Source organism: Eretmochelys imbricata, chromosome 1 (assembly GCF_965152235.1).
Source record: "Eretmochelys imbricata isolate rEreImb1 chromosome 1, rEreImb1.hap1, whole genome shotgun sequence".
NCBI lineage: Eukaryota > Metazoa > Chordata > Testudines > Cheloniidae > Eretmochelys > Eretmochelys imbricata.
The window spans coordinates 121,689,312-121,706,856 of record NC_135572.1 but is presented as its reverse complement, the minus strand read 5'-3'; the positions used below and the strand labels follow the sequence as shown (position 1 = coordinate 121,706,856).

Sequence of the window (17,545 nt, the reverse complement as noted above, 5' to 3'; positions counted from 1 at the left end):
TCCCTTGGCTGCAGGAAGCTCCATGTCTGCGCTGCCTTCAGATCTGGGCTTCCAGCCAGGAGCCACAGAGCTTCCTGCAGCCAGGGAATGTTCCTGGAGGTGGGTCTGATCTGGTCCTGGGAGTGGCCGCTGCAAGGGAAGAGGAAGTCCCGTCCCTCCCCAGTCCCACAGGTGCTAGCAGCAGGAGGTCAACACACAGTAGGAGTGCCCTATCCCTACAATAGCCAGATTTCATGATCCATGAGGCATTTTTTCATGGGCATGAATTTGGTAGGGCCCTAGTGATGTGGCAGTAAAAATCCTCAATATAATTTTGCCTGCTAATGTGATTGCACCTGGGATGCTGCATTCAATTCAGGGCAGAAATTTACTAGAATGATAAGTGACAACCTGAAGCAAGTTCAGAGAAGAGCAACCAGAATGGTTAGGGGCCTGAAGGGGCTGTCTTGACGAAAAATAAGAGTAAATTGTGTCTAGCTTAGCCCAATAATGATGAAGTGGTGCCATGGTAACAGATATCCAAAAGCTGTAAATTCCAAGAAGGCAGAGGTATTCTTTAGGCTGGCACGGGGGGGAGGTGTTATAACAGGAGTAATAAAATAAAATGAAGAGAAAGAAAACTTAGGCTTAATATCAGGAAAGGCCTAACAGGAGCCAGGATCTTCCTCCCCTGCAAAAATACTTGCAGATGGAGATCTGGGTGGAGGATCAGAGCAGAAAAATCTGCTTCCCCCTCACAAAATTTTCCTCAAATGATTCAATAGGGGTTGGCCCCAGGCATTATAGGTAGCAGTTCTGCCCCAAAAGCCAGATGAAATCCCAGGGGATGGAGAATAGGCCCTCTATATAAAAGCAGAAAGCTTTGCGGGGGAGGATGCTATGTCTCTTCTCAGCTTTAATGGAGCCCTGTTGCCAGGACTGACTACCCCTTAGGGGTTTCCTTCATGCAAGGATTATCCCAGCATGGAAGGGATTAGGAACAAGTTAATGCAGTACAGTTAATATAACAGTTGTGGAGTGGAGAAACCATAGAAGAACTGCACTGAGAGCAAATTAAGCACCACTGAGTGCTCTACAAGGACTTTCCAATGACCACAGCACAGGAGAAAGGAATCATTTCGAGATCCGTGGCATTCACGTACCTAGGTATTTCATATCATGTAACAGATTATATAGCCAAGACAGGCTTTTCCTATAGGTTCCTTCACATTGCTGTGAAAGAATATAGATTTTGGGTAGTCTGGATTTACTACATGTATTTAGTAGGTTACTAGGCTACCAAGGTAGATGGTGTGGACATAGCATAGTTAATTATTAATACAGATTTGTCTCCTCTTTCTGGAAGCGTCCATTACTTTACACATGATTCCTTCAACAAGAGCATGGAAAGAGATAAACAACAATTAAATGTGTCAAGATCTATACATACCACATTAAAGATAATCTGAGCACAACTCGTAAGTAACATGTCATCAGTACAAAAAAAGACCCAAATAGCAATCCAAAGTCTCTTCCTAAAAACAAGATAAAAGGTAACAATTTCCTATTTACAAGAAAATATTCCTTTAATTAACAACTCTAAAAGCCATTCTCTTGGAGTCCATATAAAAATAATCATGTGTGTGAGTGTTTTCACATATATAATATGTTTTTATATATATTTATGGCTTTCCATGCTGAAATATTCTAGATTAAATGAGAAATATAAATGAGCTATTAATTCTTTTTCTCCACTTCCTCAGTTTTTACAGACTCTTCCCCTCCATCAGATAAGGAATCACTTCCATATTTCTTCACTTTGTTTTCCACTCTAGTGAGTCTCTGCTTTACTCTCAGTTGGGTTGAGTTGTATTCTGCCATGAGCCTAGCAAACCTAGTCTGTAGATTGTCCAGAGCGCTTTCAAGTCTTTCCACTTTTTCTTCCAAGTCTTTAGGGTCAGCTCCTGCTTTTGCTGCCTCCTCATCTATTAAATTGTCCTTCATCAGAATTTGCCGCCCTTTCTCTTCCAATGCCTTTTTGGCATCAGGATATTCAGTGAGGGCTTCCATCAAATCATCTTTGGACAAACAGAATAGATCGGAATAACCAATGCTCCTGATGTTGGCTGTCCTCCTGTTACCAGATTTGCTACCTTTGATGTTTAAGATGCTGATTTCACCAAAGTAGCTGCCATCGCTTAGGACAACAAACTGTGTTATGCCATCATCTGCCACCACAGCCAACTTCCCCTCCTTAATGATGTACATTTCTCTCCCAATATCCCCCTTTTTGCATATATAATCTCCAGGACTAAAGACTGTAGGTCTCAGCTTCAGCACCAGCTCAATAAGAAGCCCAGCTTCACAATCCTGGAAGATACGCACTTTCTTTAGCGTGTCCAGATGGACGTTGATAGCAATTTCAGCCTTAAGTTTGTCAGGCAGGTTTTTAAGAACTTCCTTCTCATCTACTGTTTTCTTGTTGGTCCAGAGGTAATCAAACCATTTAATGACCCTGGCCTCCAAATCCTTTGTCACCTTTCGGAAATGCATATACTGTTTTATGGAATCAACTTTGGCCTGGAACTCTGCCCTGGAGGCATTCATGTTTGAAATCATAGATCCTACGTTACCGACAATGGTAGCAAAGATCAGCACACCCACCAAGAAGTCAATGACCACAAAGAGATACTCTTCATCTTTCACCGGAGGTGGAGTTTCTCCAATTGTCGTCAGTGTCAGTGTTGACCAATACAAACAGTAAATATACTTTCTGGACAGACGTCCATATTCTGGATGGGTCACATTGGGATAGACCCAGGAGTCAGTTCCAAACCCAATAAGCTTTGAAATTGCAAAATATATACATGCATTCCAGTGGATGATGATAAGAATGTACAAGACAAGATTTCCAATCCGAAACATATTTGGATAGTTTGTCCTGGTTTCTGTGCGGTCAAAAAACTCAAATAGCCTGGCAAACCTCAGCAAGCGGTTAAACCGTAGTTCAGGGTAATTAAACCCTAGTTTTAAATATGCCAGGTCTGTTGGTAACAGAGAGAGCATATCCAATCTGAATTGTGCAGTTGTAGTGTAATGTTGTCTTAATTTCTTTTCATCTTGGACTAGTAAACCTTGTTCAAGAAAGCCTTAAAAGAATAAAAAAACAACAGTTTTTTGTTAGAATACATTACAAAGCTGGGCCACAAACCTACAATTAGTCAGAAACAGCCAGCAGCATATGACTGAAGGATTTTTATTTGCTTGCAAATACTGAAGACATTATTACATTTTAAACTTATCATAATACATATGGACATTAGTGTACTTTCCATAGGTTTCTGGTATATTTCATAACAAGATATTGTATAAGCTTTATATTTAGTAGTAGTAGAAGAATTACAATAGCAGAGTCCTCAACCATGACTGGGGCTCCATTGTGATAAGCATTCGATATACACTAAGAGACAGGACATGCCCCAAAGAGCTTACAGTATAAAGGCCCCAAACTCACAGAGACAATCCTTTGGACCACTGAAACATGGAGCCCTAATGAAGTCAGTATAGCTCCATGTGGGTGTTGGTTCTATCTGTGCAGATCTCATTGCAGGATCAGGGTCCAAATAGATAAGCCACACCAGGAGTGGGAGCATTATTACCCCCTGATGTTCACAGCGATAAAGGGCCAGATTCTGATACTCTTCCTCACATTGAATAGCACTTTATTCCATGATTAGTCCCACTGAAGTCTATGGATTAAGATGCTCTTCAGTGTAAGGATAGCAAAATCAGTGCCTAAAGGTATGTCTACACTACAATTAGACAATTAGACACCCATGGCTGGACTTGCAGGGCTCATGCTAGGGGGCTGTTTAATTGCAGTGTAAACATTAGGGCTTGGACTGGGCTGGAGCCCAAGTTCTGGGACCCTCACCCCTCGCAGGACCCGATAGCCCATGATCCAGCCTGACCCTGAACATCTACACTGCCAATAAACAGCCCCATGAGGACAAGCCCCATGAGCCTGAGTCAGCTGGCATAGGCCAGTCACAGGTTTTTAATAGCAGTGTGGACACACCCTAAGTGACCTGCTCCAGGTCACACAGCAAGTCTGCGGCACAACTGGGAACTGCACTCTAGAAAGTTGCAATCTAGCGTTAGCCTTAACCACAAGACCAATACTCCTCTCCCGATTTAAGTGAATAACTTGGGCTTAGTGATGCAGACAAATACGTGACACAATATGAAAAAATAATCTACATTTTAAATATATTTATAGTACTTAAATATATAATATGAAATAGCTGATCAAATTCTGCTCCTTGGATACACAAAGGCCTCCCTTATTGACTTCAGCAGGAGCTTCCCACTTGTTTTCAATACTAAATGTACAAAGTTACATCAATATTAAGGTGTGGCTGCACAGTTAAAGATCACAAAAAGCCACACAACCATTATGTTCCGTCTGAAGTAATGCTTCAGACATGTTGTGCATCCAGTTTGTTTTATGGTATACAACATAAACAATAAGATATTAAGCTAAACATTTAAGCAGGAAAATAAGGAACTAGACACTACTATGTATGTGTAACATGGTTAAGCTCACATTCCTCTGGTAACCTCAACTTTTGTATTTTCTGACTTCTTATGATTTTAACTGCTCTAACTGAATGTGGCCTGAATGTAGTTTTTGCGTTTAATTTTCACAGTTTTGTTTGAAGAAAAGAGAAAGACATTGACCGTGTTTTAATCAGCCCCAGTTAGTTTTTGAAGCTCACGATAATTGAGGTGAAGAGGCACGGTAGGGGGTTAACCCTCTTATTGTTGGGCAGTTTTCTGCATGGCTGGGTTACAGAGCAGCAGCATGTCTCCTTTATGCTGTGATGGCTGTATCTTTGCAATAAAAAAGGATGGAAATTGATCCTGAAAACACATGCTTAACTTTATTCATGTGACTAATTCCACTGACTTCAGTGGGACTACTCACATGTGTAATTGTCTGTAGGATCAGGGCTTTAAGGTTGTCAAATGAAATCTTAGAATACGCAGCATATAGTAGAATGCAACCAATATTTAGTGAGACCCTAACATAACAGCATAGATTTTTTTTTTTTAAATTATCCGTGATTTTCTTCTTGTACCAAAGATTAAGGTGGGGTGCTGTTTTTCTTTTTGGGGAGATGACTTTTTTTGTTTGTGTTTCAGTGAGACATTTACAATCTCTCAAAAAAATTATGAGTGAAAAAAAGAGCCAGTCATGGAAACTACTGGGTTGACATTTGGTCCATTAAAGTATACGTGAGATAGTCTTGATGTTGGTAATTTGAGTGACATCATTTGAAGATGGCTTTATGTAACTTTTTAAATGAAATCTTAATTAAAATTAATGCTCTATCCAGTCAGGGAAGATTTATTTATTTCCTACAGACCTTACAGAGCACTGGTCTGGGACTCAGGAGACCTGCCACTGGCCTGCTGGGTGACCTCAGTTAGGTCACTTTGCCTTTCATTGTCTCAGTTTCCCATCTGTAAAATGGAGTTAAATGATACTGACCTTTGTAAAGTTCTGTGAAATCTACTGATGAAAAGTGTTATATAAGAGTTACGTATTATTATTACTCTCTGAACAACCAGTGCCAACTAGACTATTACAATGATTCACTGAGCATTTTCTACCAAAAATAAACACTTATAGATTCACACGGTCTAAGGCCAGAAGGGACCACTGTGATCATTTAGTTTGACCTCCCGTCTAGCACAGGCCAAAGAACTTCCTCACAATAATTCCTACAGCAGATCTTTTAGAAAAATATCCAACCCTAATTTAAGAATAGACAGTGATGGCGAATCCACCACAACCCTTGGTAAATTGTTCCAGTGATTAATTACTCTTACGGTTAAAAATTTACACCTTATCTCCAATATCCAGCCATTGGATTGTGTTATACTTTTCTCTGCTCAATTGAACAGCCCATTATTAAATATTTGTTCCCCATGCAGATATTTATTGTGCGTAAATGTGCATAAATGTAGTACGTAAATGTGATTCAGTTGTGGGTTTAAACACAATTATATTCCCCCTTCCTCCAAATACCCAACCAGCCAACGAGAAGTCAGGCCCAGATCATCAAAGGTACATAGCTGCCTAACTCCCAAACAATAGGAGTTAGGTGCCTAAATACCTTTGGTGATCTGGGCCTCAGTGTTTAGATACAATCAGTGGCCATGCTATAAGGTGCCTTAAGGTAATTATCTTACTTTATTGATTTTCTTCATGCAAAACCTGTATTTTGCAGATACTAATAAATATTTGACAAGACTCAACCCATGTAATATTCCCCTTTATTGGCTTCTTGCTCTTGGTTCATCTTTTGATCAGATCATTTATATATACAAATACTGACTTTTCTTTATACCAAAGATTACAGCAACATTTAAATTTTTAAGAAATATGAGAAAATGCAACCAACTTTAAAATCAGTGCAGTTGTGTACTGGGGAATGGGAGAACCTGAAAAGCCAGCTCTACTCTTACAGTAATAGGATTCCTCAGCAGTACAGCTGCAGGGCTATTTGTCAATTCTGAAAGACCTAGATTGCAACAGTGTTCCAAGGGGAACTACACACAATCAGAATCTAAGAAACACAGTTGAGTTGCGTAGTGGTTACTGAAGATGCAAGGAGAATACACATCCAGATGATTCTCAACTAGCCCCTGCAGGGGGAAAATCCTATTGATAGTACAGCAACACCTTTCCTGTATAGCAGCTTTTGGAAGGTTTTAGAAATGTACAAGTCATTTCTTCACAGCAAAGAGGATCACGTGCGAGGATCAGGGGATCTCCTCTTCTACTACACTGCACAATTGGCTACGTGCATTATGAATGATCAGATACCGGGTGCAGTGGGAGACAGGAGTACATGGGCCAGTGATCTGACCAGATAGGATAGTCTTATACACCTAATAAAAATATTGCTTGAGTCCCCTTGCAGTAAATTAGTGGTGCACACAGCAGCATTTTTTCAGCCCTTTTCATAGAAGGGTAATTCCTGTCTGTTAGGAATCTGCCACTACAGTGATCTGTAAAGCAGCCGCTGAAGTATTTGAGCTAAAAGGTTGTTATTGTTAGTACCATTTATATTTCAAACACGGGTCTTGGGTTGAGCGATGAGGAGTCTGTCTATCCATTATAAATCACCACAAAGTAACGTATTAAGTCTGAGTAGTTCAGGTTCAATCTGCCGGAAGTCAAAGTTATTTTAAATAATATTTATCACTTATATAGTACCATCAAAGAACTGTACAGATGTTGACTGACTAATACTCCCAACACCATCTGGGGTAAGTGGTTAAGCATTATTTCCCTTATCTCACAGACTGCTGAAATATGGCAGAGAGATGAATGGCTTCCAGTCTCACGTTGATTCCTCCAGACCACCCTGTTGTCCTCTCCATGTCAGCTGTACTTTCAATTAACCACTCCAGTGCTCTCTAAAGTATGTTCCTCCTTCCATGGCCCTGCGCTCCTAGAATGGCCTTTTTCAATGACAGCACTTAAAAGAACACTTCCACATTCTACCACTTCACAGAAACCACTGCAGATGCCTGCACTGAAGTGACTAAATGACTCACAATAGCATTTCTGCAATCCCAACCCAGGACTGTTGAGTCAGCATTTTAGCTGTGGTTTGATAGCCTTACAATCCTAATCAGAATAGTCCCATGCAAAGTCTACGACTGCATTTGTATCCCTTGTGCAGTACTAATGAACTCCCATCTTCTCCTCAATTGTTAGAAATCACTGCAAAAGGGAATCTTTTGGGGTATGGTTGGCCTCTTGTGGAAAGAAGGTGAAGCCAAATGAATCTAAGTCTTAAGGATATCTCAGATATCTATCTGAGATACACTGATTTGTTAAATAAGTTACTTGCTAAGTTTAAATGATAAGGAGGCTACGAGTTTACTTGCTGCTGTGACTTGTTTAAAATGTCTCCCAAGGCAACAGCAGATTTTACCTCCCTCCTGCAACGGTGGTCACCATTTTACTGATGTCATTTGCTTGGTTGCACACAACCGTTCTGGTTCCAACCCACTTCAAGAGGAAAGTTCTGAGCAGAGGCTGTCACAGCACTTTTGCAGGCAAACTGGCTCCGTCGCCTCATGGGATACTCTTTTTTACACAGAGAATAATTAGCCTGTAGAATTCATTGCCACAAATTGTCATTAATGCCAAGACATTAGCAGGATTAAAAGACAGTACTCAACATTTATATAGATTAAAAAAAAAATCCACTATTATAGTATATAGGGTTGTTTTGTTTTTATTTAAATTTGGAAGGGAATAAATCAATCTCTAATTGAGGAGCGTTAGGAAAAGCTTTCCCTAAACACAGGTTATTCCATAATTTCCCACTTCAGAGTTTCCTGTGTTTTCTTCAGAAGCATCGAGTTTTGGATGCGGTTGGAGACAAGATGCTGAACTATATGGGCCACCGGCATACTGATCCAGTAGGGCATAACCCATGTTAGGTCTGAAAACAATGTAAAATTCTAAGAGGACTCACCTGTCCTGAATCTGACGAGCGTGTCCAGTATGTAGAGGATATCTGAGCTATAGTCCAAGACCAGCCATAATATAATATGCTTAGTTTGTAGCTCATCAAAACAGGCTCTACACAAAAACACAAAAGCATGGAAGATTTCACTCCTCTGGTACAAGCAGGCGCAGCGAGTACTGTATGTATATTCTAAAAGCATTTGAGCAACTGTTGCTGGCACTGCACAGGCTGTGGGCATCATGTCTGCACTGGAGTATTTGCTGTGAACTTAAATGTCGTGATTTAACATAATGGGATATTTCTGAAACCAAAGGTCTTACACGGCAAGGACAAATTTCACATATATACACATATCCCACACACATTACTCTGCATCAGCCCTCTCAGCACAGATCCTCAAGATCCCACATCACAGCATCAGATCTGCAAGCAGAGGAGGACTGTACAGAATTCATTCGGATCCCATCAAGTTAATTCCTGGATCAACTGGAAGAACGTTTGCTCCTGAGTGACACAGGGCACACCATCTCACATGCCTCCCAGAGGCTAAGTGATCTGACACATTGAGTCCCATTGTCCATTTCACATACTCCAGTAATATTTTCCTGCCATTAGAGGAAAAGCTATGTCGAAATTCCTCATACTAATTTTAAATGACTCTTCTCTGCCTACTCCCACATCTTGCTTGCCATCCCCCAGCCTATCTATCCCTGTATTGACTACCATAAGTTTCTCCATAAATGGTAACAATGCCTAGAGAAATGCATTGGCTTAGTGTCACCTTGTACTGTAGCCACTAGATGGCACACAGATGCCACTGCAGGCACAGATTTGGGAATGCTTGCTGCAAGTCAAAGACTTTTCAGGCAGAGACACAAAAATCATCAGGCCACAAATCTTATCTCATATAGAAGATGTATGAATGAACTATACAAAGGGGTTCTATGCAAAGTTACCCAAGAAATTTTATTGGGAAATAGAATGATCCAAGGGGAATTAACCAAAATTGGACACTTCTAAATGCTACCTTTAATGAGAAAATAAAACTGGAACAAAGTCCAGTAACTACCAGCCAACCCCTCATCTGTAAGAGTAAAACTGCATCTTCTGCTATAACTGCCCCTGATGGCACCTAGCAAGTGGTCATCAAACTTCTGTCCCAGGACGGAAGAGAACATTTCAATGACAGGCACTCTGGGCTCCGATGAAAATGCATAAAGCATGAAATGCACATTCTCAGCTTTTGTTTCACAAAAGCAGAGATTTAGAATTGAAAAAAAGAGAATGGAGGGGTCTTCTCAACCTATCATAGAATCACAGAAATGTAGGGCTGGAAGGGTCTTTGAGAGGGCATGTCCAGCCCCCTGGCCTAAGACAGGACCAAGTAAACCTAGACCATCCCTCACAGATGCTAAGACCATTAATGGTTCAGTATTTTCCAAGTCATGCCTGTCCCCAGCCTGGTCTCTTATGAAGGAATTAAATTCCACATTAAGCAATCTAATATAGTATCAGGATTGTTAGTCTTTTAAAGCTGCCTCAAAAAAGGGACACAAGGAGGGTGAGGTAATATCTTTTATTGGACCGACTCCTGTTGGTGAAAGAGACAAGAAGAAGAGCTGTGTGTGGCTCAAAAGCTTATTTCTCTCACCAACAGAAGTTGATATCACCAAAAGATAATACTTTATTTACCTGGTCTCTTTAATATCCTGGGACTGACAAGGCTACAACTACACTGCATAACAAAGAAACAGCTTTTAACAAGAATGCTATGTTTTTTGTACAAAATGAAAAAGAAAGAAAATGCATAATGGTGTGATGTGGTATAAAGGTTTTAACAGCATGAGTTTAGCAGTAAGTTCTGCAAGTAACTCTAAATGAACGCTGAGAAAATCTTGATAGTGCCCCATCCAGTGTGTGGAGGGGCACTTTTTTTTTTTTAAATACAGAAAAACTATTTTAAGAAAATACCTTAAATGTTATTGCTAATATTTTCAGCTCCCTCTGCCTGGAACAACAGGCTTCGTTAGGATCATGAGTCCAAATATACAGACGTGGAGGGAGAAAAAAACACTTCAAAAATCACCTAAAATAGCATTTTTATACAGAATATCAGGATTTTAAGGCCCAGGGAATTTGGGGCCTTTTAGGCTAAAGGCACAGCAAGAATTTCTATCTTTCTGGAATTTCCTCTCATCACCAGTATAGAGCTCCTGTTCATAGCCATGATTGGTGGCAAAATTCTCCTAGCATAATCTGGTCACTGATGCAGTGCTCACTTGTTCTGCACCCCGAGAGAGAGGAGTAGAACTTTTATCTGGCTTGTTGGGCTATTTGTGGGAGGTGGAGGGTAATGGCAGCTGTTTTAATCTGTTCGGGGGGACAGATTAGTGAGCGGAGTGCAGGCAGTCCAAAGTACAGTACATGATATATGTATGGGACTCTTAATTTTATCCCATAGATATCATTTCCACATATGTGATGTACATATGTAGGTGTGTATGTATATTATATACACGTACTTTAGAAGAACAGAAACCAGAATAAACGATTTGGAACAGATGTCTGACACATAATCCTAAACAATTTAAAAAAAGCGCATAGCCTCAAGAAAACTAATTAGGGAATGAGCAATGCAGCAGCAGTAATGGGGAAGAAAAAGTCTGGGCACTATATTAAAATAAAAGAATCAGGTGGGCTTTTCCAGTTTCAGACATGCCAGGCACCCTTTCTGCAGCCTAAAAGAACCATTAAATGTAAAATCCATACCTGCACACTAGCATACACCAGTTATAGAATACTGGTGTTGCGATTATGGTCAGCCACCTATAGTACAGGTTGCTTGAAGGATCAACCACAAAGATCTCCTTTTTCTTCCTGAAAAGTAAAACATGCAGAGGTACACTGGGGGAAATTATTTCCATAAGGAGGTCACGTTTTTGATCTCCAAGGCTGAACACCCTTCTAGTAGATCGTAATGGTTGCAGCTCAGTTAATGACAAAGGCATAGCACCAAAGGATGTGCCATCCTTGCCGACATCCCAGATATTACTCAGTACAGCAGCTGAAGCTTTTCTCATTTGAATCAGTCTATTCCTCCATGCCCAAATTCCATGGAAATCAAAAGGAACTAGAAAAATGTACACAGATGTCAAAATAACATATCTGAAACCCTTGCTATCATTAAAAACCCCAATTCTGCACATTCATAGTATGGGCGCCCTTCTTTTAAAACTGAAAATCAACCTATTTACCTTTCCCACCAACCATGAATTTCTACCAATTTCTTCTAAAAGCCACAACAAAATTGTGATAACCCCGTTCCTTGAGTCAAAGAGGTCACTGCCTACTTTGCAATCTCAAAAGAATACCCCTTTCTCATATAAGTCAATCCCATTCTTTTCTCTTCTGGTTTGTTTCAAAGAACCTTAGACTTGTGTGAAAGGACAGACCCCACTGCACCCCACTGTGGGAGGTAGACAGAGCTTCCTCTAGAACAAAGTTTTGGTTAAGAGAGAAGAATCTATGTCCTGGGATCAGAAAGAATCCATCCAGAAGTGGCATTCTTCACTAGGGATACTACAGTAATATGGTACCTACAGCATACTCTACACACATCTGTGATGTATTCATTATACCACACCCCTCAAAACCAGCTTTCATTCTGAACACTCATTCTCTTTCCATCTTTTCTTCTTTACATGGCATTGAACTAAAGCCAACCCTGATCAATGGGAACAGAGTTTATAAATTGCTAATTAGGGAACAATTGTCTATTTACTTAACACTACGTTCCAAATGCACTGCTTGATGTAAGAAATCACAACCACACTGAAGTCAATAGAGTTGCTCCTGCTCACAGTAGGGTAAATAATGGAAAATATAACTGAAGATGTTGAATTGGTCTGTAGTTGTATAAATATAATGTTTTTGTTCTGTGCCCCAACTTGACTCTATAGATATTATGAACCATGACCAAGCCTGTACAGACTTACAAAGGAGACTGCTGTTAACTAATACGGCCTGATAGAGAAGGCAATTTCTTGCCTTCTCACGTGATCAGAGATCATTTGAATTACCTTTACTGCTGAGTGTGAAGCAGGAGTGCCAGAATGGGGGGGGGGGGGGGCAGCGCAGAGGGCCATGGCCCCATCACTTTACCGGATGTAAGGATGAGCGATGGAGTGGAGAGGAGCGAGCAGGGGGCGGGTCTTGGGGGAAGAGGCAGGATGGGGGCGTGGCCTTGGGGGGAAGGGACAGCGCAAAGACGGGAGCTTGGTGAGAAAGACGGCGTGGATACAGGGCCTTGGGAAAAAGGGGCAGTGTGGGGGAGGGGCCATGGTTCGGGTACTGGTGGCCCCTTCCCCCTTTTAGGGAGCTTCTACTACTCCTGGTCTGAAGTTAGTGCAACAAAGCATTAGGAAGGTGCCAAGGACAGGACTGTATGCGTGGGAAGATGCTGCAAGTTCCTTGAGCAGTTGCACAGTTTCAAATTTGGAAATTTATTATAGCTTTGACACAAGAACACCCCTGCGGCCTGGGGAAACACTGACTGTAGCAGGAGCCTTGCTCTGAAGACTTAACTACTCCATGTAAGGCTCTATGGTGCAGGAGGTGTGTTACAACCACACTTTCACTAGTAATACTTACTCCTCTTTTTTTTTATCGTCTTTTTTGTCGTCTTTTTTCTCCTCTTTCTTTTCCTCCTTTTTTTCTTCTTTTTTCTCCTCCTTAGCCTCTTTCTTTTCTTTATTCTTGCTGTGTAACATAGCGTATTATTTAGCAATGTTCCCAGTTTACCAGGCTAAACTAGGCTAGAGGATGGAAGTTGAGGTGGGATAAAGGAGGCTACAGAGCTGGGTTTTGCTCCTACAGAAGAGGAGCGGGCAGGGGTTCTCAAGTAGGCCATCCACCCATTTGGTATAAATGGGACGTGTATTATATGGTCTACGCTCCAGAATTAACAGTAGCGTGGTACTAAATCATCTTGGCTGATTTTGTGAGAGATTAACCCATGCTTTATCAAGCAAGTAAATACAACAGTGTTTTCTTTGTTTATAGTGAAATGTTTCCCGTTTGCTTGACTCTTTAAAATTCAGGCAGTCAAAAACTTCTATTTCATGGCATTAGAACTTGAAATGGTTTGACAGTCTCAAGATTTGCTTGGTCCTTTGACATACTCTAACCCCAACAGCAGTGACTGCCTGTTTAAAGCTGTGATGGTGATTAAGTAAAAAGGGTCAGATCCTCCTCTCACACTTGTTTTGCACCTATGTAACTCCAATTAAAATTACTCCTGACTGACACCAGTGCAAGAGGAGAGCCGTAGCCAATGTTTGAACAAAGCCAACCAAAATGTGGAAACAAGCTTGTGCTGTCTATTCAGCACAGCAATGTTATTCAAAATCTGAACATGAAAGGTGAAATTCTGACCCGCTAGAAGTAATAGGAATTTTGTCATTTACTTCAATGGGCCAGGTTTTCACCTCACATTTATTAATTGTTCCGCAGACAATAAACGTAAATAAACAAATGACATTCTACCACTGCTATCTCTTCACATTGTTATTTCCTGACATTCAACAGCATAAGAGGTAAACCCAAGCTGCAAGGTTCTGGTCCAGATACATACTGTTGTACAGTTCAGATCTGGGGCTCTGCTTCAGCCCAGTATAGAGGAAGCAACCAAAGTCTGGGGTTGTTCAAATCCAGGTTGTGGTGGTATGTCTCCATTTACCACAGAGACAAAGAAACCTTTTTCAGATTGGATGGAAATTATTTGCTAAAATTTTGCCACTACTTGATCTATCTTTAAATTTGGGGCCAAATTCTGTGTGTGTGAATGGTGAAATTCCACTGAAGTTAATGGAACTGTATCAATTTATACCAACAAAGAATTTGCCCCCCAAAATTTCCACATACAATGTTGTATTTAAGATTCCCCCCCTCCCCGCCCCCCGAAGTAGACAGTGTCCCCATGCTTCAGTTAGGAAAGCATCAATATCCCTGACAGTTCAATGTAAATGGGCCCCTTGCAAGTCAAAAACTCTATATACAAGCTGTGGCTTGGGTGGCAGACATAACATTTTCCTCCCAGGGTGGCTGTCTGTTCCACTCTGATCTGCACACACTAGGAACTAGTCTACACTGGCAGCGCTTTTATGTGGCTTGTGTGGTCACCTCAGAGCACGGGGAGAGAGCTCTCCCAGTGCCCTAAAAAACACACCCCACCTCCAAGAGCTTTACAGCGCCAAACTTGCTGCACTCAGGGGGGTGTTTTTTCACATCCCTGAGCGAGAAAGTTGCAGAGGTGTAAATTGCCAGTGTGGACAAGCCCTAGTTCTGATTCTGCTCTCACACCAGTGTGAATCAGGAGTAAATTTATTCAAGTGAACTGAATCACTCCAGTGTGAAGCTAGAGTATACGAGAGCAGAATCACCTAACAGAGAGGCATGTAGAAAAATCCTACTTGCAGGATCTTAGCCAATGGGCACAGCAGGGAAAAATGCCATGAGCTCACATCACGTTTATTCACCACATGTTCTTGTGCATGCCTCTCACAGCAGAGAAAGCTTATGCTGCGCTTTGTAGGGTTACCTAAGAACATACCAATTTTAGCGAGATTACAGTATTTTAAGGGACAGGACGACACTGTGAAGAGATATTCACTAATTTTAAGATAAGTGCAATTGACTTGGAAATAGGCCTTACCCAATGGTAATAAACATGAGCCCTGATACTGCTACCACCACACTCCCATTGTGATGCAGCAGAGCAGTGTTACTTGGAAGACCCCTGCCTTATGCTGCTGGGGGGATTGAAAATCCTAAAACCATCCCTGTTTGCATTCTCCAAGAGGTTATTTTAAATGTTCACCAAACCAGGCTTAAGCATAGTCAACACACACAGTGAAACTTCACTGATGCCCATGAAAATCCAGGGAGCACAACTATAGGGCAAAACTAGCCTTTGTGTTGATTGTCTGACTAATCGAAAGGGCTCCTAAACATAAGGCCAATCAAATAAGACGCTGCACGTCAACCCACCTTAGCAGGGCTAGCACAACAGCAGAGGGTGCTATTCACAAGTTCATTTTCCTTACCATTAGCCTCCTGATCTTGTGTGATTGCATTTTAAATTGAAATATTGCCATCCCCACAAAGCTCTATGCCGTTCAGAAACACTCTTGGGTATCACATTATCCATTCTGACAGCAAGCTACTATGCTTTTGTGTATGACATGAACCCCATTCATAACCACTACTCATATCAACGCACAGGTCCATGACACTCCACGTGTTTGGCTCCCAGGGGTGGTTGTATAATGAGGGCAGAACGTTTCTTTTTCAAAGAGCTGTGCTGCTGCACATTTATGAGCCTGATGATGCAAGGAAGATTCATTTGACATGGCTAAGCAACCAAAATGTATCCGCACCTTTGAACCACGGAGAGGGTGCTTTGACAAAAATCAGTAGTTAACCCACTCATCAGCAGATGGCTGTTTTTATTGTATTTGGGGATGGAATTTCCCCTGACCCTGTCCATTTACTACAGGTATTCACTGGGGGCTGGATTCACTCACCTCTTTGTTCAGACACTGCTCTATCTATCTCCCTGCTCTAAAACACAGCAGCTATTGCTACAGCAATGTTAACACAATGCAAACGCACTCTAAAGGCTCGCCACTTGAGTCAAAGGAAAGGACAGGCCACTCCTTTCCTCTATCCTGAGAGCAAGCACAGCCCCTGCAGGACACCTGCAGATTTGAAGGCCTCATCTCCACTGCCCCAAGAGTGGGCACTCTGCTGCCCCTTCCATCTTGACAAACATGGAGCGTTAACAACACCTGCAGTTATTTCCTCTGAAGCAGCATTCAGGTAATCATTTGAAAGGATATTCATGTCTATTCCCTTTGACTAAAGGAAATGGAAAGGTCTTTTGGCCAGTTTCTCCTGAATATAGAGGGAACAGACGTCCCTGCAGTCTGGGAAAGACTTGCCAGCCTATACCATTATACTCATATTACTATAGTAATCAATAAAATGGAATGCTTACATAACGTTTTTCACCTTTAAACTGCTCTACATATCAACTAACTCTTCCTCACAACACCCCCGTAAGGTAAGTAAGCATTGTCTCCATTTGGAGAACCTATAGCACCAATAGTTGAGTGATAGGCGCAAGGCCACAACATGAGTCACGGACAGAAATGGGATCAGAATTCATGTCTCTCGGTCCTGTGTCCTGACCACTTAACCATGCTTTGCACTTTTAGTTCTGCGATTACTGTTCTACAGTAATAGCCCCAAATCCTTAGTATTGGGGGCATTGTTGTAGCACACATGACACTTATTTTTAAATCGAGCACACAGAAACAAACAAAAAAAATCACTGAAAGAAGTAAGAATTTCTCCCAAGTGTAAGTACGGGGTTTTGAAATGGAAAGAAGTTTTCAGAGAATTTATCATTTTAAAGTCACAGTGTATTGCTCAACAATTAATTGTTTGGCGGAATAGGAGCAATTTCCTCTGTTTCTAATATGGTCTAAAATGATCAGAAGAATTCCCTTTGGTCCTGGGGATTTTTTATTTTGTTTTTACCCAGGGAGGAAATGAAAAACTAGACTAGCGTCATGGCAGGAACAAAACTGCTACTGGATGCTGTGCCATTCCCAGAGCTAGAGGGCAAGAGCCATTATCAACAGCAGGGTGGAGTGATTCCAGATTACACATTTTCTAGAGCTCTCTTCCTTTGAAGGAATTAATTAGCCTCTGAAATCTAAAGTGTTATTATTCCCCATCACTTCCACAGATTTCAAGGCCAGAAGGAAACGTTGTGATCATTTCTGTAAGACCTTCTGAATGACACAGGCCATAGAATTTCACCAAGCAATTCCTGCACCTACCCAACGACTTTGGTTTAGCTAAAGCATATCTTTTAGAAAGACATCCCATCCTGATTTACACTGAGTGCATCCAGAACTTCCGTTTAACCTGCTCAATATCAA

The 17,545-nt window shown here is 41.3% G+C and overlaps 1 protein-coding gene across 2 annotated transcripts in view; it reads right to left on the bottom strand.

The window, feature by feature from the left end:
• Positions 1–1,716: 1,716 nt before the first annotated feature.
• The window catches only part of CNGA3 (cyclic nucleotide gated channel subunit alpha 3), a 38,369-nt gene continuing 22,540 nt past the window's right edge, over positions 1,717–17,545 (bottom strand). Inside the window, exons 5-8 of one of the 2 annotated variants that reach the window (XM_077807117.1) lie at positions 13,188–13,295; positions 11,307–11,414; positions 8,544–8,650; positions 1,717–3,128 (exon numbers count right to left, since the gene is read on the bottom strand). In XM_077807117.1, the coding sequence (XP_077663243.1) occupies positions 1,717–3,128; positions 8,544–8,650; positions 11,307–11,414; positions 13,188–13,295 (1,735 nt within the window). The remainder of the gene's footprint in view (positions 3,129–8,543; positions 8,651–11,306; positions 11,415–13,187; positions 13,296–17,545) is intronic. The other variant, XM_077807118.1, reaches the window with a different exon arrangement.